General features: G+C 52.7%; 1 protein-coding gene across 1 annotated transcript in view; it reads left to right on the top strand.

Moving 5' to 3' along the window:
* LOXL2 (lysyl oxidase like 2) overlaps positions 1-23,439 on the top strand; it is a 103,840-nt gene extending 80,401 nt beyond the window's left edge. Inside the window, exons 7-14 of the mRNA XM_030816982.1 lie at positions 1,028-1,179; positions 3,554-3,721; positions 6,477-6,642; positions 10,776-11,019; positions 17,261-17,376; positions 18,485-18,621; positions 21,679-21,790; positions 22,504-23,439. Coding sequence (XP_030672842.1) covers positions 1,028-1,179; positions 3,554-3,721; positions 6,477-6,642; positions 10,776-11,019; positions 17,261-17,376; positions 18,485-18,621; positions 21,679-21,790; positions 22,504-22,583 — 1,175 coding nt within the window. The 3' untranslated portion in view covers positions 22,584-23,439. The remainder of the gene's footprint in view (positions 1-1,027; positions 1,180-3,553; positions 3,722-6,476; positions 6,643-10,775; positions 11,020-17,260; positions 17,377-18,484; positions 18,622-21,678; positions 21,791-22,503) is intronic.
* The last annotated feature ends 127 nt before the right edge of the window (positions 23,440-23,566 follow it).

The raw sequence follows: 23,566 nt of genomic DNA, 5'->3' as shown, positions 1-23,566 counted from the left end.
CCTGACTGTCTCTGTGCCCATCTCTGTGCCCATGAGCTGTGGGCCTTGCTTGCTTCCTGGGCTCCGATTAGGATCAATGCCTTGTCACAGCCTTTCCACGCTAGTCTTTTGATGCTTCCAGCCACCATCACCAATGCGTTTTTATGCATTTTATAAAATTCCAAGGAATTGGAAGCATCATCATTTATGAATTTCCAGGGAAATAGAAACTTGGCTCCTGCCTGCTAATATGGGTTGATCTAGAAGTTGGTTTTTGGCCTCAGTAAGCCTCGATACCAGCTGTCTCCAGAACCCCCCAGCAGGGTCGAGGGCCCTCCTTTCAGCCCCAGAGCACCTGTTGTGACCTTCATCTCTGTTACTGACCATGTCGTATCACAAGCCTTTTTGTAAGCTTTGCCTCCCCCAGGAACTGGGAGCTCTTTGGGGCAGGGGCCTGCCTTACCCATCTTTGAATCCTCAGCCCCTAGCAGGGAGGCAGAGGGTAACGGGTGTGGTATCTATGCCTGTGTCACTAGCTCCTGAGTACTGAACTGTGCTCTGTGATTTCCCATCACTCCATCCATACCTTTATTTTTAAAATCCCTTTTTCTAACTCAGTCTAACTTGTACATGCCATCTGTTTCCTGCAGGGACCCTGACAGATACAGCAATAGTTGTACCTTTGAGATTCATAAATGTGTGGAATATTAAAGTCGGGAAGGAAACTTACACAACTTATAGTCCAATTCCTTTGGACTAGAAAAAGGATGAGAGAAAACTGGTATTCAGAGAGGCTGAGTGATCGGCCAAGGTCACACAGCAAATTAGTAGCAAACTTTATTTGCTCTTGTAGGATAAGTGAATCCCAAGAGAATTAGCACTGTTCTCTCTGGGGAGAAGAGGCTTGGGTCATTGAGCTGATTATGAGAGGCAGTGGGGAGAGTTCTGAGGATGGGAGAGGCATGTTCTTATTGTCCAGGGCTTTCTTGCCACTCCAGAAAGTTTCCTAACAAAGCTTTCATAGATCATGTTTATTCTCCCCTTGCAGGGATCGGACCCATCCACCTCAACGAGATCCAGTGCACGGGCAATGAGAAGTCCATCATAGACTGCAAGTTCAACGCCGAGTCTCAGGGCTGCAACCACGAGGAGGATGCTGGTGTGAGATGCAACACCCCTGCCATGGGCTTGCAGAAAAAGGTGAGGGGACCGGACACCTAGAGGGGACTGTAACTGAGGCTGCAGAAAGTATAGCCACAGAGCTCTGGGGTGAACCCAGGAAGTGACCAGGCACTGCTGCTAGTACTGCTGCAGACATTGCCACTTGGCATTTGCAATGTTTAGTTCCCCCTCTGAACTTCGGGCCTGGCCCTGGCCTGGCAGCAGGCCCAAGCCCCTGTGTGCAGTGTGAGCTGGAAAGGCCCTGCCTCCTTGCATGTTAACATCTGAGTTGAGTTACCTCACCTCTGCCCCACCACCTCCAAAGACAGGCGGAGGACCGGCTAGCCACAACCTTATCAAAACGGTGCAGCCTGGCTATGCTCTGCTGGCTGCAGGCGTTCTGTTTCCTTTATTCATGTTCAGAAAACTGGGCTGCCACACACTTCGCTCCCTTCTTTAAGGGACACTGTGCCGCTGCCACTGAGAACCAAAGGAACAGGAAAAGGGAAATGCCTGGGCTGTTTTAAGAGACTTGGAGAGGGCTTGACCTTCCCTGGCATCCTCCTTGGGTAAGGAGGTGGAGAGGGTGAGGACAGAGGCTCCCGGCTGACCATGAGGTCCCGTAGGCTCCATTGTCACTGGTGAGGTCAGACCCCGCTCACCAGAAAGCCGCACGGTTTCCAGGATGCTGACGCTCTACGTGGGGCCCTGGGAATGGTAAGCTGTGTCCTTTGCTGAGTTAGAACTGCATGCCAGCTACACTGTGCGCCCCAGTCTTCTCTAGAAAATGAGAAAAGCTCCCCAATGCATGAAGTGTCCAGATTCCTTCTGGAACAGTCAAACCCTTCTGTCATAGAGGCCATCCCAGGCCTGGTTAGCCTTAACGTCTTGGAGCCTTGGGAAGTGCCTTTGGTGACTACGTGTTTTCCTGGCCCCAGAGGCAACGAGGCAGCCACATTCTGCAGCCAGAGCCTCTGAGACTTGCCTTGGCTTTAGGACCTAGAATGGGAACACTGCTCTGGCTCAGGAAAGAGATGAGGGAGGGTAGGGAAGGACTGGAGGGAAGTGGATGCATTGGAGAGAGACGAGAGATAAAACTCACAGGCGAAGACTGACAGGATGTGAGATAAGAGAGTGGGAGAGATCAAGAATTGCTCCTGTTCCTGGCTTGAATAACAGCAGATTCAGGAGCCAAGCAAACTATGATATGTGGCCAAGCCCACCCCTCCTCCTGGTTTTTTATTCGTTTGTTTTTTGAGACGGAGTCTTGCTCTGTTGCCCAAGCTGGAGTGCAGTGGTATGATCATAGCTCACTGCAACCTGAAACTTCTGGGCTCAGGGGATCCTCCCACCTCCCGAGTAGCTGGGACTACAGGTGTGCACCACCATACCTGGCTCATTTTTTTTTTTTTTTTTTTTTTTTGAGACGGAGTCTTGCTCTGTTGCCCAGGCTGGAGTGCAGTGGCGCAATCTCGGCTCACTGCAAGCTCCGCCTCCCGGGTTCACACCATTCTCCTGCCTCAGCCTCTCCGAGTAGCTGGGACTACAGGCACCCGCCACCACACCCGGGTAATTTTTTTGTATTTTTAGTAGAGACGGGGTTTCACCATGGTCTCAATCTCCTGACCTCGTGATCCGCCCGCCTCGGCCTCCCAAAGTGCTAGGATTACAAGCGTGAGCCATGGCGCCCGGCCACCTGGCTCATTTTAAACATTTATTTCTTTGTAGAGATGGGGTCTCACTATGTTGTACAGGCTGGTCTCAAAATCCTGGGCTCAAGTGATCCTCCCACCTTGGCCCAGCAAAGTGCTGGGATTACAGGCATGAGCTACCATACCCAGCCTGTTTTTTAAAATAAAGTTGTATCGGAACATGGCCACACCCAGTCATTTAGGATAAAGAGAAAAGACAAGTTCAGATTTGTGATCTCTGAGATACCAAGCGGAGTTGTCAAACAGGCAGCTGGTTAGGTGGGTCTCAGACCAGCAGGGGAGCCATGGGACAAGATGCCAGTGGCTCTGGAACCTGCCAGGTAGGGGGTGTGGCAAAGAGAACAGTGCCCAGGCAGGAGTCTTGTGGGATTCCAACATGTCAAGGTCCCGAGGGCACCATCCTCCCAAAGAGCAGCCCCCCCAATGATAGGCTCGTGGGGAGCAGGGTCAGCTTCTGCTGCAGGGCTCAGTGGAGTCACTGGGCCTCCCCAGCTGCTTAGGGTGCCTGGGGTGAGGACCTCACTATAAGACCATGCTAGGCACGGCCCTGCCACCGGGGGCTCCCAAGGGTGCTGCTGCATCTGAGTGTGTCCCGGGCAGCACCACCTGGCTTAGGACTCCAGGACACCGGGGCTGATGGCAGGTAGTGGGGAAGCTCCCTTGTCCCTCTTGGTGACCATGGCCTTCCTTTGTGTCTGCAGCTGCGCCTGAACGGGGGCCGTAATCCCTACGAGGGCCGAGTGGAGGTGCTGGTGGAGAGAAACGGGTCCCTTGTGTGGGGGATGGTGTGTGGCCAGAACTGGGGTATCGTGGAGGCCATGGTGGTCTGCCGCCAGCTGGGCCTGGGATTCGCCAGCAACGCCTTCCAGGTGAGAAGACCCGGCCTCAGACCCCGCATTCACCCCCCATGCAGTCTGACCACACTGTCTTCAGTCAGCCCCCCTCTCCCACCTACCTTCCCTAGCCGTGCAGGCAGGACAGAGAAGGTTGCCCTGGACCCAGAGGCAGGGAGCCTCGCTCTGGCCACAGCGCTGCTCCTTACAGGCCTGAGTCCTCGGGCAGGTCGCTCCCACCTCTGCCTCTATTTCTCGGCTGCAGAACGAGGGGCTGGGCTCTGCTTTTCATGGTCCACTCCTGCTCTGCACACTGGGGTTCACCCTGGGCTCAAGGCTGATCCTGGGGGGTCCTGATGTGCCCTGTGCAGAAGGAACCAACTCAGTCCTTCGGGGAGGTGGTGACCCCCAGCCCAAGTCTCAGCCCCCCCTAAACACCTTAGCTTGCTCCCTTGAAACCCGCTCTGGTCTGAACACATTTCCCCGCTGGCATCTGTGCCTAATGCATTCTCCCATTGACACGCTAGGGAATCTCCAAGCCTTGTCACATCAGCTGCTCTTCCTCCCACTGCCCCTTCTCCAAAGAGAGAGTGACTCAGCTGAGAACAACTGAGCTCTCGTCCTAGTTCCCACCCTCCCGCCCCCATCACAGAGCAGCAACAAAATAGGAGGCTCTGGGTCTAATCCCAACGTATTCCCACCAGCTGGCTGTGTAATGGTCTGGGGCAAAGCAGCCACCCTTCTCTGCCTCAGTTGTCCTCCCTGTGACATGGAATTAATAATCCTAAGACCTCAGTATCCTGCTCTAAACACTTCCATTAAGCAGCTTACAGAACAGGAAGATGCTTGGAGACCCTCCTCTTGTGTTGTTCATCCTGACTCCAGCTCTCCTTCCCCAGTGGCCCTTCTTGGGGCCTAAGAAAGGGGTTTAGGGAGAGAAGAGGAGAATTCCTGCATCCTCACTGAGTCTGACTGTCTCCCATGGGCTGGGTGGGTCCCAGGTCGCTCCAATGGGAGGTCCTGAGCCCTGAGCAGAAGCTGCCCGGGGTCCCCTGCCCTATGGCTCCTCATTCCAGCATCCAGAAGGGGCAGGCCTTTGAAATAGCTGCTTACGCCCTCTGGGAGCTTGGCTTCTCCAGGCAACGCAGTGTTTCTGCTAATATTGTTTATGACAAGCCAGGGCACTCTCTAAATCTCCAAGGAGAGTGGAAAAACAGTGCCACATTTCAAGGGAGTCTTTGTCCAGATATTTTTCTTCCTGGTCAGCTCATTCCTAAGACACCTGGGCCTCAGCTGGGGTCATGAAATAGGCCTGGGACTGACATTTGTACCAAATCTGCCACTGATTACAAGCCCCATCCCTTCTCAAGTCCCCATTTTTTTCATCTGGAGGATGGAGGTGGGTATTGGTCAAGTTCTCTAGAGAAACAAAACCAATAGGTTGTATGAATGTGTATTTGTGTGTGTGTGTGTGTGTGTGCTATCAACCAATAGGATGTATGAATGTATGTTTATATATGTGTGTGTGTATATCTCTCACAATACACAGCATGAAGAAAGATATTTCTTTTAAGGAATTGGCTCATCCAATTATGGGGTTGGCAGGTCTGAAGTCTGCAGAGTAGACCAGCAGGCTGGAAGCACTGATGCTGCAGCTTGAGTCTGAAGTCAGTCTGTGGTCAGAATGGCCTCTTCCTTGGAAGGCCTCAGGTTTTTGTTTGTTTGTTTTTTAACCCCTTAAGATCTTCAACTGATTGGATGAGAATTGCCCATATTATGGAGGGTAATCTGCCTTACTCAAAGTCTACTGATGAAAATGTTAATCTCATCTAAAAACAGCCTCACGTAAACATCTAGAATAGTGTTTGACCAAATATCTGGGTACTGTGGCTTAGCCAAGTTGACACATAAAATGAACCATCACAGGAGAGTTTAGATGAGATATTACTACTTCCAAGGCCCTTCCTATCCTGATGGTCTGTCTCTGACGATCCCGAGAAGACCTCCCTGAGCTCTAATCCTGCCTCAGCCTCCAAGCCCGAGAGACCTGAGGAACACAGCACCTGTGTTCTCATCCCATTTCTGTACCTGACGGCCCCATTCTGCTCCTCATTTTTCTCTGCTGGAAACTTCTCTGAAGTGTAAGAGTAAATCCTAACAGTATTTTGAAGCCCCATAGAGCAAAGGGGCCAAATAAATCCCAGCATCCTAAGCCTCGGATCTCCTCAGCTTCTGTGCAGAACTACTCTATTAATTGCTCTTTAAACTGGAGAAAAGTCTAAATTCAGAATTCCGTCTTTATAACATGTCTAACGATTGACTTGTGCAAATAGATTTCTTCTTCTCTCCCACCACTTCCAATCAACCAGTAACATCTTCCTGGAGCACTGTGTTGAGAAGGATTCTGAGATCCTATTGGGGCTTAGAGGAGAGAGTGCTGTGACTGATTAGCAATGTCTGCCCTGGGTCAGGACTCGGGAGTGGGCAACCTGAGTTGCATGCACCTGCCATTCCTGACACACAGCCTTGCAGTGTTTGACCACAACCTTAGCTCTACTTCCCTGAGGGAGAGAGTGACAGAGTCCAAGTGCTACGGTCAGGAGACCTGGATTGCCACTCACTCTGCCACCAACTAACTGCACAGCTTGGATAGGTGACTCTCTGTGCTGTCTCCATCTGAAAAATGGGATCATAAAACGTTGGGATTTTTGTGAGGCTGCAAGTGTATAGGATATGAGAAAGTGACAGTTCAAGATGATGTACTCACCATTTGTTTTGTTGGTTCTTCCAGGAGACCTGGTATTGGCACGGAGATGTCAACAGCAACAAAGTGGTCATGAGTGGAGTGAAGTGCTCGGGAACGGAGCTGTCCCTGGCGCACTGCCGCCACGACGGGGAGGACGTGGCCTGCCCCCAGGGCGGAGTGCAGTACGGGGCCGGAGTTGCCTGCTCAGAAAGTGAGAGCCCCTCCCCTCCCTCCCCACCGGGCTCCCGAGGGCACCAGAGTCCCACCAGTTATTCCTCAAGAGACTCCGAAGCCTTGCCATGAGCCAAGCAATAGAGGAAGGTGAAATGAAATCCTAAGGGAGAAAAACTGGGGGCAAGAGAGATGACCGCCACCCCAACCACAGATCACTATGACGTAGTGGGGAGAAAAGCGGGAGGGAGGGGCTGCAATCTGTAGCCCGGGTTCAGTCACAGGACCACTGCTACTGCAGTGACCCAGGGCAGACTGCATGACTGAGAGTGCCTCCGTCATGCCAGTTAAATGAGGTCAATGACATCTTCCGTGGGTGTTGGCTTCCTCCCTCCACCTCCTCTGTAGAGCATTTCCTGTTTTCAGACCCTGGAGGTCACTTAGCTGCCTGGTGGTTCACTGGGAGTCCTAGAGAGATTGAGCCCATAGAAGGGAATGCCAGCCAGGAGTCAGATTGACCCACTTCCTGAAGCCTCCCTCCCATGCTGAGAGAAGAGGAGCAGTAGACAACCTTTTGGAATGCTGTCCTCCTGAGCCCAAACCCTGCCCTCCCTTTCCTGGCCTTATAATATAAACCCGCACGCAGCCATCTCCATTGGGAGGCCCAGGTACTGGTCAGAGAACTTGAGACCAGACCCTGCCTTATTGGCTGATCTTGGAAAAGCGTGTCAGCCTCTGTGGTCTATAGTTGTAGTTTTCCCTAGAAATTAGAAATCAAGTGTGACAATTAATATGTGCAAGGGCTTGATAAACAAAGATGCACTGTCATCCTGCTATCACGGAGAATACAGGATTGAACTGAGCCCAGCAGCTGCGTCTCCCACCAACCCCTTTTAGACTCACTAGCATCTCCTAGCCCTTGCAAAGCAGGACCTCAGGGCAGGCTTCTCTGGGCAGACATCACAAGCTATCACATCCTTGTGAGAGGAGAGATGGCGAGATCACCATCTTACCAGCTCCCCAGGGGAAAGCATCCCAGCAGAGAGGAACAGCCACTCCCCTGTCAGGGGCCTTTTCTTTATCAATTTATTTATATTTGCAATATCCCATCTTTTCCAGAAGGAAATTAAGGTAATACAAACCTAAATACAATTCGAGGTAGCATAAAATAAAAACAGATGAAAGATAGACAGGTGCTGGCAAAATGGTAGTGGCTGAAAATGGAGCCAGGGAGGGATTAATTTTAAAAATGTGTACTGGGGGTTCTATACATTTATTATGAGTAGGTCTTTAATTTCACAGTGAGCTTCCTAGCAGCCAGAGCAAAGAGAAAACTGGTCATTAATACAACTAACAGTACCTATGAGATGGAAACAAACCCATGAGTCAAGAGAAGCCCACAACTCTAGAGATGAAAGGGAATTTCTGTCTTGAGGACTGAGATTTATGAGATGAACGATGCCGTCAGATCCTCATGGAAAATCCAAAAATGAGTTTCATGGGGAGATTTCTCAGAATGCTCCACAGCTTAGGCTGAAGCGTCACTGGGAGCGTGTCTGCAGTGGGGCAGTAGTCTTTGGGGCCAGGAACACAGCTCTTGGCTGCTCTGGCTAAATGCATGTTAGAGTATTCAGGGAAATAAAGTAATTCTTCAGGCAACCCTTCTCACCCCACCAACTGCATATGCTAGAAATCTACACATCCTCCTTGATTCTCCCTCTTCCCCACCACCCCCATGTCCAGTCCCTCTTGATTTTTACCTTTCAGTATTTTCTCAACCTTCTGTATGTCTTTCCCTGCCACTGTTGCTGCCTGTGTCCAGATGACCACCTTCCACACAGCATCACTGCAAAGGAGATCCCTACAGTGACACGTGCCTCTGTGGTGGCTTCCCCTCCTCTCCCCTCCCCAAAGCCAGAGCCAAGGCCACGTCCCACTTAAATCCCACCCAAGGGGCCCACCGCACTTCCGTGACCAGGGGCTCGCACAGGGCTCGTGTTGTCCAGCCTCCTCCCTGGCCACCCCCTCCTGTCCTCATTGTCTGCACCACACTGGCTTTGACCCTCCCTGGTGCCACAGGGGCCTGGCACAGGCTGTTTTGCCCCAGCCTCATCCTTAGTGTTATTTCCTTGAATCCCCACTCCTCCTTCAGAGAAAAACTAAAACACAACTTCTCCCAAAGCAGCCTCCTGACCACCCACCTGACAGGCTCCTCCCGTTACAATTCCCATCATACCCCGCATTTCTCCCACCAGCTCTTGTTGCGATAGTAATTATTATGTGCTGAATATGTCTCTCTCTTGCTAGAGTCTAGGGTAGTTCCACCTCTGCCTTGCTCAGCTTTGTCCGGAGAGCCTAGCACAGTGCATCGTAATACTCAAGCCATGGGTAGGTGGAAGGATGCCACCTAGGAGTTCTGCTGCCTGCTGGATGCAGGGGAGGCCAAGTCCCCAATCCATGGCAGGTGTTGAGATTGCAGGTCTCAGGCTACCAGCTAAGCACAGACCATGGTACATTAATGATCCCTCACCTCACGAGCTGGTGGGAGAGCCCAAGTGGAGACCTCCGTGCTCAGCTCAGAGGTATTCAGAGGGGCTGTCAACCAATAAGAGGCTCACAGGACACCCTCATAAAAATAAGCGTGCCCAGAACACTCGGTGCAGGGCAATGCTGCATCCTGGCGTAGCCTCCAAGAAGAAATACTTGTCAGTAAATGGGAGCCTCCTGATTTACAGCTTCCATGCCCCACCCCACGTGCCATCTGTGTGCACCCTTTCCCTACCCTTTGGTTCCACACCCAATTCTTGCGAGTGGATCTGCTCTCTAGAGGATGCCAGCTCTGTCAGGTGCCAGTGAGCTCACAGGGTTTACTGAGAACCCACTGGGCTCTGCTGCAGCCTATAAGCCTGGAGGGGGAGGGGGAGGGGGAGAAGGGAGACAGAGCTCCCTCCACGTGCTGGTGAACTTGAGGGAAGCAAACTCACAGACTCTGCTTGCTTAAAATTTACAAGCAATTCTGCCAAGCAGTCTAGGGGAAAAAAAAAATTTGCAAGCAACTTGTCAAAATAAAAGATGGCAGGATCTTGTGATCACTGATTCATATATGGCATTTTTTTGTGTACTAGAAATGCTCACTGAAAGCTCACTTCTAAAGGTAAAGCCTACAGTCAATCCTTTTGCAAAGAAGCTAAGCCTTCTAATACAATTGTTTAGTAAACGTAGATTGTAGCCATCAGTCATTCTTTTAACACCTGCTATGTGCAGTGCACTAATTGAGTAAATCAAGCATTGTAAAAGACAGGCACCTGGGGAAAACTCTCCCATAGGGCAGCAGTGTGTGCCGTGGAACCTGGAAGAACCTGTTAAGAGGGCAATTTGGCAATAGAAATCAGAGACTTAAAAATAGACAATGCTTTCTCCTAGCACTTTCACTTACAGAGATATATTCTAAAGAAAAAAATAAGTTATATGCACAGATTTACTACAGGGTATTTATCACAGCTCGTAACTGAAAAATTCCAAACAGCCAATATATCTAAAAATATGAGCTAGAGCTAGGAATTAAATATTATGTAGCCATGAAATGAATGTGCTGTAATGGATATATGTCAACGTGAAAATATGTCAAGATGTATTTTAAGGGGAACTGTATTAGTGTACCATAAATCTACAGGCAATATTATACCTGTTGGAAAATATATCATTCCCAGAAGAAGCAGAACAAGGTATTAGAGGTGTTCTTTCTCTCTGGGTAGCACAATCACATCGTTGTTGTTGTTTTTGCATTTTATTATGGAAAACTTGAAGCCACCTGAAAGTAGAATAATATAATTAACCCCCATGTGCTCATCACTCACATTCAGTGCTTATGAGCCACGGGATCTGTTAATGTACCACGATCTGTGCTTAGCTCGTAGCCTGGGACCAGGTGTGTGAGATTTTAACATCTCGCTCATCTGCACCGATAACTGAAGAGTTGTCAAAGAGGACTCACAGCAGAGGAAAAGAGGAATTTAGGGTCTTGCTAAACAAGAAGGTAACCTTGAGGAGCCCTTGAGTCATTCCAGAAGGTGGTGGTAGGCAGGAGAGGGGTTTGTCCCAGCTCAAGAATCAGAAGTGGAAGCCTCGGGGAGGGGTTTCTTGCCTTGTTGACCAGCGTGCCGTCCTCCCCAGCCGCCCCTGACCTGGTCCTCAATGCGGAGATGGTGCAGCAGACCACCTACCTGGAGGACCGGCCCATGTTCATGCTGCAGTGTGCCATGGAGGAGAACTGCCTCTCGGCCTCAGCCGCGCAGACCAACCCCACCACGGGCTACCGCCGGCTCCTGCGCTTCTCCTCCCAGATCCACAACAATGGCCAGTCTGACTTCCGGCCCAAGAACGGCCGCCACGCGTGGATCTGGCATGACTGTCACAGGTAGGCCTGGCTCGCCACCCTCCCCACTAAGCTGCCCAGTGGACGTCCTGCAGGCCCCAGATGGGAGTTCAGAGTTGCCAGGGTCACTTAGAGCCAAGAGGCTGCATGGCCTGGGGTTAGGATCCTCCTAAGTGGGGGGCTTGCATCTGCCACACTGGCTGTCACATTTCCCGAAGCCATTCTCCACTCCAAGTTCCCCTGGCCTGCCGCCCCTTCTTCCTGCCTCCAACGCTTCCAAACATCAGGAAACACACTTTGTTTTGAGCGCCCATACACTCCTCATTGACTTTCAGCCCATGGTTTCCAAGTGTGTCCACAGGTTTGTGCGCTGCCAGGCACTCCAGGCTCTGCAGTTGTTGGACTCTGAGTTCCTTTAGAAATATTCCCAGCCTGGCGCGGTGGCTCACACCTGTAATTCCAGCACTTTGGGAGGCTGAGGTGGGCAGATCACGAGGTCAGGAGATCAAGACCATCCTGGCTAACACGGTGAAACCCCATCTCTACTAAAAATACACAAATTAGCCAGGCGTGGTGGCAGGTGCCTATAGCCCCAGCTACGCGGGAGGCTGAGGCAGGAGAATGGCGTGAACCTGGGAGGTGGAGGTTGCTGTGAGCTGAGATCACGCCACCACACTCCAGCCTAGGTGACAGAGCCAGACTCTGTCTCGAAAAAAATATATATATATATTCCACGTACTGGTATGTATTTTAAATACCTCTAGGAAGACAATGGGTGTGGAGGCTGAAGTCTAGGCCCAAGAGTCCTAAGACCTGGTCTCTAAACGCAGCCATGCCTCTAGCCAGCTGCAGGATGTCAGGTCAGCTGGGCCACATCACCTGGGACCTCACCTGTCCCTTCTAGCTCTGTCAGTCTGTGGACCTGATCCCAGCGCTGCAAATCCCAGACAAGGACAGAAGAACAGGGTGAAATCCTGCAGCCAGCCCTGGCTAGAGCCACCACAAGCCATCTGCTCATCCTCTTACCTTCCCTCTGTTTCTTTGTTTTTCCTTTTTTTGCCTGGACTCTTAATCTCATCCAGAGCCTGCTGTCTCTGCCTGTCCAGGGATTTTTTTGCTCAGACCTGAGCTGGGTGGCTAGAGGGAAGAGCAGCAGGCACACTCTTGGAAAGGCAGGGAGACAGGCCTCTACCACTGAATACAGCAGGAAGCCCCTGAGGGGCTACAGATGTGGCCTAGTCATTGCCCTTCTCCACACTCGGATGGACCATCTATACAATCGAGCCTTTGCACCACATCCCTGCTTCTCAAAGTGAGGTCCTTGGACCAGAGGTATCTGCCACCACCTGAGAGCCTGGGACCTGCTCAATCCCAGAGCCCGTTGCAGACCTACGCATCAGCGTCTGCATTTAGCAGGATTCTCAGGTGACCGTGTGCACACTGAAGTCTGAGAAGCCCTTGTCTAGATGATGTTGAGGCTCCGCTGCAGCTCCGGAATGTGGTCATCACTGTTATGGGCAGAACTAACATGTCCTGGCCCCTTCTAAGTGTCAGGCCCAGGGAACCTTCGTTCTCCTAGAAAAGGACACAGAGGCTTGGAGTTGTCTCTTGCCCAAGATAGTGCTAGGAGTTGCAGAGAGCAGGGATCCCGGCTCGGGCCTGTCTGACTCCAAACCGCATGCTCTTTCTTTTTTGTCTGCTGACTTTTCATCAGAAATCTATCTTTGGCTTTTTTTTTTTTCTTCATATCACAACTGATGACCTAGTCACATTCCAATCAGTTTTGGGATAGAGTTGTTCCACTAGTCTCACAAGAAAGGACTGTGGTAGAATTCAGGTGTGCTGATTTTCCATTCAAACAATTGAATGTTCTGAACGTCCTAATTAGCCCAAGAAGGTGTGGTCTTTATAGAGAAGCACGCCAGTCTTCTTCAGGGTGTAAGTCAGTAGAGTTAAAGTCATGACGGTTACAGTGCTTGGCTCCCTTCGGGGAATGTGTGGGTGGAAGCCCGGGGCAGCGGGGGCTGACGCTGCCTGTGGGTCTATAAGCAGAAGGTAATTGCATCCCAGCCCTGCATATGGCAGCCCACCCAGAGATTACATGGTAGGAACCTCCCTGTGCCATATACTTACTCTGCAGGGAATCGGTCTCCTCTAAGAATAGGCACATGGCGACATCCTGGGAATGTTCTTCTGATCTGGAGACTCTGGCTCCCTGCCTGCTCCCCAACCCCCCGCTCCCCCGCTTTTCCTGTGGTCTATTTTATTTCTTTGCTTACAGATGTCAATGGCTTGGGAGGGGATGGGAGGGAAGGAAGGACATGCTGAGCACATGTATCTTCTGGTCTCCCCCTCCTGGTCCATAGCTGAGAAACGATGACTGTAAGATCCTAGGGACCTTAAGAGGAGTCCCTCAAGCTCCAGGTGCCTTCTCTAGGTGCTGTGGGAGGAACAGGATCCTGGCCTCAAACCTCTGTTGAGCTCCTTTTGGAAGCTGATGAGAGCTGGCCCTTCCTCTCCTCTAAAACAAATATTTCTAGAAGTTTAATAGCCTATGTCAGCAGATTTGCAGACACTCTGAAGGCCATCTGGAGCCAGGCTTGAGAACCCTGGCTTAAATTAGTGGGAATGGGAAAAAATGCCATTTCCAGTTTAATTGATGCTACCTTGAGGAAGAGAGCTCTGTTCTCTGAAAGCCCTTGGCTGAAACTCAAAGACTGACCCCCTTGGAAATTTCCTCGACAACCAGACCTGGAGGAAAGTGCTGCCGGAGTTATTCTCTCATGTGCACTGTGCCCTGGCCCTGGCCGATGGGCTCCATGCGTCTCTCTCCTGCCTCTTGTGGGGCCACCGTGCTCAACTGGCATGATGTGCCACAGCTCTGACAGGACAGAGCACAGGGCATAGATGCACAACAGGCTCCACAGGCCGAGGGGCTTGGCTCTCCCACCTCGGGGGAGCCCCAGGGGAGGAGTTAGGAGTTGGAGAAGCAGGGGGTGTGGGCTCCAGCTCAGATGACAGTCCTCCGGGTCAGAGATGGCATTGCTGCAAAGAGGAGAGACTCCCTTTCACTCCACCCTGCCTATCACATGTGTGGCTCAGCTTCCTGGGAGGATCAAAGCCCACAGATGTGATGTGGCCCCTGGGAGCCAATCTGAGGCCCTCATCGCATCTGTGGGGCTTGCTCCTGCCAGGGGGCTGCCTGGCATAGGGGGATGGGGGGGTGGAGCGAGCAGAAGGGCCTCTGCCTTTCTGGCAGCTCCTCCTGGGATGGAAACATCCCAGTGTTCTCTGAAACAAGGACAGGAGTGTTGCCCCCACTGTGGCAGAGCACCTCCAGGACTGTCCATTCTGGATGCCACAGGGACACGTGGCTGGGGTAGGAAAAGATGGAGAGTGCAAGCATCTCCTCTGCAAAGGGCATCGAGGCTCTGACTGGGAGTTTCACTGGGGCCACCAACGACCTAGGACAGCAAAGAACATACCTGCTTCTCCCATCTTTCTCTGAACCAGCTTTATCTGCCATCCGTTTTGCATCCAACACCTCCTCCCTTGACGAGTGCCATGTCTTAAAACACTGAGCTCTGGGCTGGACGCAGTGGCTCACACCTGTAATCACAGCACTTTGGGAGACCAAGGCGGATGGATCACTTGAGGTCAGGAGTTCAAGACCAGCCTGGCCAACATGGTGAAACCCCATCTCTACTAAAAATACAAAAATTTGCCAGGCATGGTGGCGTGTGCTATAGTCCCAGCTACTCGGGAGGCTGAGGCAGGAGAATTGCTTGAATCCAGGAGGCGGAGGTTGCAGTGACCCGAGATCGCACCACTGCACTCCAGCCTGGGTGACAGAGTGAGACTCCGTCTCAAAAACAAAAACAAAAAAAAGCATTGAGCTCTGCAGTCTCACGGTAGAAGGCTGTGTCTCCTTTTGTCCAGATCACAGTGACCTCCGCCAAGCGTCAGGCTCTCTCTCCCCTTAGCATTCCGGATTTTCCTTCCAAGTCCACGCTTCCCTAACTCTACCCCAGGGATCCAGCCCCCTCCTAGACACCCAAGGGTCACAACAGCTCAGCCTGGAAAGAGGAGGAACACCTTCCTCGCCAGGACTCACCGTCCCATCTTCCCAGAGTGCTGCTCTGTATTTCCTGGGGGGAATGGGTGGGTAGTGCTGGTGGGCGGGGGCTCTAGGCTCTAATCCAGGCAGCTGGGAAGGAGATGTGGCCCTAGGGAGGGATGACCACATATGCCTAAGAGGCAAAACGGAGATGCCCAGGACAGAAGCCAGGGAAAATTGGGAGGCCATGAAACCAGCTGCTCCCCTCTGAGCGTTTGCAGGGGAAAAACTGAAGCTGGGGAAGATTTAAATCAAGTCTGCAGGAAGCCGACGAGTGGGAAGGGGTCATCCTTACAAGAGTCTGTCTGTACGCTCCGTCTGAATTCTGTTTAGACAACGGAGCATCAACCTATTTCTCTTCAGTCTTTCCAGCTGGTAAACATGGTCACATAAGCCCCTCTCTGAGCAATGCAGACATTTTTTAGGCAGTGAGTCAGACCTCATGTCTCTTCTTGCTCCTTCAAGAAGCCAAAATAGACTTTCTCAAAGTCGTCACTTCCACGGCCACAAAATGCCTCCTTTTGAATGTTCTCAGTGGAACCCGGGCTTAGCGTCATTTTACCCAGAAACATGAGTGACCGAGGGAAGCCCAACTTAGCAACTCCTGATATTTTTAGCACAGGCAAATGCAGGAGGAAGGGAAAAGAGCCTCGAATTTCCTCACAGGAAACCTATCCTGTTCACTGCTGTCTTCCCCGTTCCCCGTGCCCCCACCGCCCGTACACAGCAGAGGGAACCTGAGGCCAAGGGCAGGGGGCTGGGGAAGTGAGGAGCTCCCGCCGGCCGGCCGTCGTAGCAGCAGTGCTAGTGGAGGTAATAAAAATCCTGCTACTGTGACTGCTATGATGGGAGTGTCACGAGGAAGGGGACAGGTATGTCAAGTGCTGACTACTCATGTGCTACAGTCTTGCGTTAGTTATTTGATGCCATTCATCTTATTCAATCTTGCGGCCCCAAGAGTGGGCAAAGCCACCCCCCCTCTTTGCCGAAGAGGAAGCTCAGATCCTGCACCAACAAAACAGGGGACTCTGCTCCCATGACTTGGCACCTTGTTCCTCAGTTTCCCTCATTTTCCAAATGTTCCTGTAATGGCAGAGACAAGCATATAGAATAGTTGCAGACACTTGGGACATGCACATTGCTGGTTGGGATCAGGCTAAGACAACCTGCTTCCTTCAGCCCTGGGCCTGGGCAGTGCAGGCTTCGGGAAGGCCCTGCAGCAACAGGCGACAGCCCCATTTCCCTTGTTTATTCTGAACCAAGGGCTATTCTAAACCAAGCGCATGTGTTCCAAGACTCTGCATCTGTTCTCAATTCCTCCCAAGGGAAGAGAGGGAGCGTTGTTATGTAAACCAGCGGCAAGGGATTTGCAGTCTGCTTGCACAAGCTCTCCTGCAGAACTCTTCTGGAACCCCCGGGGACATGCCTCCCTTTGCCACTGCTGTGCGACCCTGAGGATGAGTCAGTCTCCCTCCCAGAGGGCCTCGCAGCTGTCTTTCTGCTCCTTCCTGCTTTATTTGCACAATGCGAGGAGCACAGACTCGCTGCTCACCTTCCAGGGCCAGAGGCGAAGCTGCAGGCCCTTCCTGACCGGGTCTGAAGCACAGGCACGACCTTGGGGTACCTGCGTGTGTCCTGTGCAGGGCACATGTTCTATTCCTTAGTGTTCTTTCTGCTTCTCCCCCTTAATCATGCCTCCTCCCCTTTGGTTTTTCTCCCTACCATATTCCGTTTCAAAAGACATCAAAATGTGGGGTTTTTTAATTACCCTGAAGAAAGTGCATCAAACAGGAAGGGGCTTTGAGAGCCAGTTGCACGCTTATTAAAAACAATAGCTGGAGTTCTGTGCTTATCATATGCAGCGCTGGCTAATCCGCTCACCTTCCTGGTACCCACAGCACCGCATGCATTAGGATGATCATTCCCATTCAGCGGAGGAGAGGATGGAGGCTTAGCAAGGTGAGCAGGGATCTAACTCCAAAGCCCTGAAGCTGCCTCTGAAGCACCGGCTTTCCTTTCCTCAGGCCTCTCATCCACTCCTCTCCCCATCCGGCCCCCTCTGGTCCCCGCGAAGTATTCCCAGAGGCAAATCGCCAGCCAGGCCTCTGCTTGCAAGCAGCAGTTGCTCCAGAAACTGACCTCCAGGCCATCTCTCTCTCGCTCCAGGCACTACCACAGCATGGAAGTGTTCACCCACTACGACCTGCTGAACCTCAATGGCACCAAGGTGGCAGAGGGCCACAAGGCCAGCTTCTGCTTGGAGGACACAGAATGTGAAGGAGGTATCTGTGGGCGGAGTGGGGGGATGGGAGGCCTCAGAGGGACTCGAATGCCTCTGCCTCCACGATCACCTGGCTGGAGCCCAGGCCTGGCATTGACCCTGTGTCACTCTGACCACTGCCACCTTTCCCCACCTGGACCTTCCTTAGCTATAGTGAGGCGCTGGGGGCATGGGCATGAGCTGGTTCCAAGGGCACCCGGATTCCCCAGAGCTGTGCTGACCGGCACTGGTCGGTCCACAGGGCCTCCTGGACAAGATCCAGACTCTGGGGACCCTGCTCCATCTGGGCATCCTGATGCATATGCCCCTCCCACTCTGGCTGCCACCAACCTTTTTTCTGGTGTCCCAATGCCAAGTGTCCCTACCACACCAGGCTGTCATCCTTCAATTATATCTCAAATGCCCTCCTCTGAAGTGTCCCCCGCCCCTGGCAGGAGTGGCACTCTGCTCACACTTCTAGTAGGTCACCACACCTGCCCTGTGATCACCCGTTAGTGCACCTGCAGCCCTGGGGGCTCTTCATGGGTAGACATGTCAGTTCTTCTTACTAGACCCACTGTTTACAGCAGTGTCCAGGCATGGCAGCTTCTCAGTAAATGTGTGTTTAATTTGTTATTCATTGAAGCGGCCTGCCACTGACTTGCCATGAAATCACGCAGCAGACAGGTGTGGACCTCTTACCATGTGCAGGTGACATGTAAGTGTCAGAGAGACATGGGCCTACACTCTAATTGCTGATCCTCCAGAGGAGACAGACAGTATGACCCCCACATTATGCTAAACCACAGGCACCAGAGATTTCCCCGGTACACACACATGCAGTTATCCCCAGGCTGAGGATGTCACAGAAAGGCCAGGGTGGATCAGAGTGATCAGGGAGGGCTTCATGGAGGAAGGGGACCTTGAGCCTGGCCTGAGGGAAGAAGCAGGATGTGGGCAGGGAATTGAGTGGGGGGTTCTATTGAAATGAGAACAGATGAGCAGCCCACACAGTGGGGTGGGATGCCGAGCCCAGATGAAGCAGTGGTAGGGGCCTTGGGAGCAGGAAGACGGCGCGGCAGTGGGGCCATGGTTCCCTGGTGATGAGCTCTCCTCTACCCCGCCCGCAGACATCCAGAAGAACTACGAGTGCGCCAACTTCGGCGATCAGGGCATCACCATGGGCTGCTGGGACATGTACCGCCATGACATCGACTGCCAGTGGGTTGACATCACTGACGTGCCCCCTGGAGACTACCTGTTCCAGGTGAGGTGGGTGGGAAGGGGTGCCAGCCCTGCAGGGGGAGGAGGGGAGGCCACCTCCACAGGCTCCTTCCCACTGGTGTCCACACAGGGGCATGGAAGTCAGGCTGTCTAAAGGGCAAGGTGCTACCCCCAGAGGCCATCACAGTCCATCAGTTAACCCAAAGATGTCAGGCATAGGGGCCTGGGAAATAGGGTGTGCACAGGACCAGAGACGCCAGAGACATTCACATTTCATTGAGTTAACACCTGCTGCATGCAAATCAAAACTCATCAGCAGGCTAGGTTTGCTCCTCCGGCCAGTTTATTCCATACACGCTCAGGCAACCCACACCTTTTGTCTCCTATGGAGCTCTTCTCTCCGCCATCCCCATTTCTCCTAGTGCCCTAGCCTGCCTTGGTCTGTGCTTTCAAGACCGAAAGCAAACTCATAAAGAGCCAGTCACTTGCAAATATCTGTGACTTAGCTCTTCCGGAAATATCTGCCTCATAGAGTAGGATCTGCAGAAAGGGCCATTCTCAATGCAAAGTGAATCTATAAGAGTAAAATATTGAACACGAGAGACAGCCTGGCCAGGTGACTTCTTTGTCAGAGGGGTTGCCGGGATTTGTTTCCACATACTCTGCCTGGGCAGAAGGCCAGCCCTGAGGAGGAACCAGGGGGCCTTGGCTTCCCTCCTTCCTGAAAACAGCGGCATGTTCTGGCTAGGGCTCTAACTGGGGGAGACAAGGGGCATTGTGTCCCTAGTGTCTCTCCTGGTGCACGGGTACACGTCCGCCTGCAGAAGCTTTATCTCACCCTCTCACTCTCCTACGTCCTCACCCATCTCGTTTTCCAGCTTGCCCTGTTGGCTAGCAAAGTGGATGACCAGAAATGTGTCATTCCGCCTTGAAAGCTTTCCTGAGGGGGCATTCAGCCAGCCCAGGGCCTGGCCCACGGTCCCCACCTACAGACAGTCCTCTGAAGGAACAACACCTTCAGAGAAGTCACCACAGAGGGGCTTTCAGAGGATTCCTGGGCAGTTTCAGAGGCTGGAAAGCAGACAGCCAAGCACTTTTCCACCCACAAGCCCAGAACCACAGACCTGGAGAGGCCTAACCAGAGAGTTATTTATTTTGAAAGATGAACAGCCGTGGCCATGTGCACGTATACAGTGCTTGGTGGTTTCTGTTTGAGGTTTGCTATCATTTTGCTGGGTCAGTGTGTATCTCCCTGTATTCTGGCCAGTGCCATCCACTTAATAACTACTATTAATTGCCTAAGCCTGGGGAATGCATTGTTTGATTTAATCTCCCAAGGAAGGGGCATCATCATTACCCTCATAGGCCACCCAACCCCAGACATATCAACTCTTTGTGTTCTCAACCCCTAAACAATACAATTAGCAAATGGACCCATTAGGGGCATGTTAATACCTCTGATTAATCAAAAAGAACATTCCCCTTAAGATAGACATGGAGCTTTAGGTGCTACAAGCGCTGGCCTGGGGACTCATGGGACACAAGTGCTGGTCTTCACTTCAGACGTCAGTGGTGCTGTGAAGGACAGGAAGGGGAGCTGGGCGAGGAGGAAGTGACCTTCCACACAGAGGGGCCTGTGCATTGCTCAGAGGCAGGGCTGAAGGGGCCTCCTGGCTCCTGGTGGCCCCTGCTTTATCTACTTTCTCATCATTTCCTGGATTCACAGACATACAGAAACCTAAAGCCACTTCCCCCAGGCCCTCGTGAGATGTCGGCCTGCAGTAGATGAGTGGGGTGAGGCAGTGGGGGACACAGATTTCCAGCCCCACCTCCACCCTACACGTCACATTGGCCCTCGTGTCCCCAACATGAGCCCTTGCTGCATCCAGCCGCCCTCATGGCTGCACTGTCGAGACGCCTGGGTGGCCAAGGAGCTGCCTAGGCCTGCACAGCTGGAGGCCTTGGCATGTGGAGCTGTGTTTGCCCCATGCCATGCGTGGGCCAGGGACGAGGGGGCAGCTAGAATGGTTGGGTGGAAAAGAAAAAACTCAAGCCGCCCTGGAGCAAGGCATGTACCTCCTTAGCTAAAGGGATAGGGCCCCAGCAGGACACAGCTGAGCCAGGTGCAGGCCCCCAGAACAGCCCCGCTGGGCCACAGCAGAGGGCCGGCTGCCAGGCTGGCCTTGGCTTCCCACAGCACCTCTTTGGGCAAGCCCAGCGGCCTGCTAAAGGGTCATGTCCAGGCCCTTCTGGGGCCCCAAATTTAGAGAATGTTCCTGAACGAGCCTGTACCCGCCCCCCCCTGCTGTGGGTCGCAGCCCTTCCAAATGTGGCAGGACCCTTGAGGGAAGGCCTGTCATCTGCATCCTCTGCCCCTCTGTTCACCACTGTTGTCTCTTCTCCCTCTCCCTCCCTTTCTCTTTTCTCCTCAGGTCTTCACCGCAAACCTCCCCTTTTCTGTCCCCTCACAGACACCCTCCCAGAATATGTCCTTCCTATTCCTGCTGTAGCTGGGGGGATGCGGATGCAGGGGTGGGTGGAAGGATGGGCAAGAGGGTGCAGCTTCTCCAGCAGCCCCAGAGCCAGGCCCTCAGCCAGCAGAGCAGACAGGGACACGGATGCCCAAGTCCCACCTGTCACTTTACAGAGAGAGGAAGGGACATGTCCACAGTCACACGCCTGTGACGAGTGTCCCATCTCCAGCGCCCAGGCAGCCCTCTTCCTGCTTCCCACACCTGCACCCTTCTGCTTCTCTTTAGCATCTTCTTCTGGGGCCTCCCCAGACCCCAACTCCTGCCTTCCCCAGAACTCCCAGGAGGGGGTGACCCCCTTCCGAAGGCCCACCCTGGGTAGAGGGGTGTGTGTTACACTGACAGGGACAGAGGGCAGGGTCTCCCTCTTCCAGGCCGTGCTCCCTCTGCTCATTGACTCATCTCTTCCCCACCCCAAGGACTTTGTTGAGACCCACAGACCCTCCTCTTGGGTCCCGGCACCTGCCAAGCTCCCCTTCCCTGAGGTCACTGGTCTCTCAGAGCCCCAGGCCTGGGTGGAGGTGGCCGCAGAGGGAACAAGCAGCCTCCTCTGCCCTGCTTCTCCCTAGGTTGTTATTAACCCCAACTTCGAGGTTGCAGAATCCGATTACTCCAACAACATCATGAAATGCAGGAGCCGCTATGATGGCCACCGCATCTGGATGTACAACTGCCACATAGGTAAGGCCCAGGCCGCCCCCACTCCAGGAAGCAGGCGGGAGCTGCCCTACTTTCTCAAGGACCCAGAGGCAGCTTCCTAATTTGGGTAAAGAGCTCGGGGAATGCAGCCAGCATCACATTTCCACATTCAGGACGGAAGCCACAGACACACAGGCCTGGATGGAGACTGAGTTTTTACAGCCAGCTCTGGCCACGGAGAGAGGGTGGTACAGGACCGGGCCAGCCCAGTGCAGACCCCAAGGCTTTTTAAGGGTTGGAGCTGAGGCCACTGGCTCATTATGCTTGTGACCTCAAAAATGTGGGCATCAGCAATCTGTGGGCTTTGCCTATCAGGTTCTTCTGTCAAGAGCTGGAAGCTAGCAAACTACTGTTATTTCTAGTCTCCAATAAAGACACTTTTTTCCTTGGATGGTAGGACTTGGGAAACAAAAGGGGAGGCAGAGCTTTTTCCTCTGCAGGAAAAGTCATGGGCCTCACTCTTGGCAAAAGGTTAAAATTAAAGGCGCTATATTTATTCACTCGTTCACTCAACTTTGACAGAGCACCTGCTATGTGCCCAGCCCTAGAGATGGCCAGCGCCTGGCGCCTGTCCTTTTGAGGGCACACAGAGGTGGCCCCAGCAGAGCCCCTGAGGCCCACTCCCCTGGCTCAGGGTCAGGCAAGGCCCGAGCATCTCATTTGCCCACTCTCTCTCCCCGATTCTCGCTCTTCAGGTGGTTCCTTCAGCGAAGAGACGGAAAAAAAGTTTGAGCACTTCAGCGGGCTCTTAAACAACCAGCTCTCCCCGCAGTAAAGAAGCCTGTGTGGTCACCTCCTGTCTTCAGGCCACACCACATCTTCCGTGGGACTTTCCCCAACAACTGAGTCTGAACGAACGCTACGCGCCCTCACCCAGCCCGGCCCCCACCCCGTCCAGACCCCTACAGCTGTGTCCAAGCTCAGGAGGAAGGGGACCCTCCTGTCATTCATGGGGGGCTGCTGCCTGACCACTGGGGCCTGAGAAGGCCTTGGGGGCTGGGGTTTGTCCACAGAGCTGCCGGAGCAGCACCGAGAGCCAATCTTGACCGGGACAAGGCCCACAGACAGGTTGTCATCAGCTTGTCCATTCAAGCCACCGAGCTCACCACAGACACAGTGGAGCCGCGCTCTTCTCCAGTGACACGTGGACAAATGTGAGCTCATCAGCCCCCCAGAGAGGGTCAGGCCGAATCCTATTTCTCCTCCTCTTAGGTACTTTTCAGCAAACTTGAATATCTAGACCTCTCTTCCATTGAAACCCTCCAGTCTATTATAGTCACATAGATAATGGTGCCATGTGTTTTCTGATTTGGTGAGCTCAGACTTGGTGCTTCTCTCTCCACAACCCCCCCCCCTTGTTTTTCAAGATACTATTATTATATTTTCACAGACTTTTGAAACACAAATTTACTGGCATTTAATATTGGACATCTGGGCCTTTGGAAGTACAAATCTAAGGAAAAACCAACCCACCTGTGTAAGTGACTCATCTTCCTATTGTTCCAATTCTGTGGGTTTTTGATTCAACGGTGCTATAACCAGGGTCCTGGGTGACAGGGCGCTCACTGAGCACCAGGTGTCATCACAGACACTTACACATACTTGAAACTTGGAATAAAAGATTTATGAAACGTGTCTGTGTTTCCTTTGACCCACAGGACCTGGGCCCTGAGCAGCCAGGCTTCCTATGTTCAGTGGCCGGAAGCAGAGCTTCAGATACATTCATGGTTTTCTCCGGTGGACATGGGTCCCCAGATC

The sequence above is a fragment of the Nomascus leucogenys genome, chromosome 8 (assembly GCF_006542625.1).
Source record: "Nomascus leucogenys isolate Asia chromosome 8, Asia_NLE_v1, whole genome shotgun sequence".
Classification (NCBI taxonomy): domain Eukaryota; kingdom Metazoa; phylum Chordata; class Mammalia; order Primates; family Hylobatidae; genus Nomascus; species Nomascus leucogenys.
This window is presented reverse-complemented; position numbering and strand designations above follow the sequence as displayed.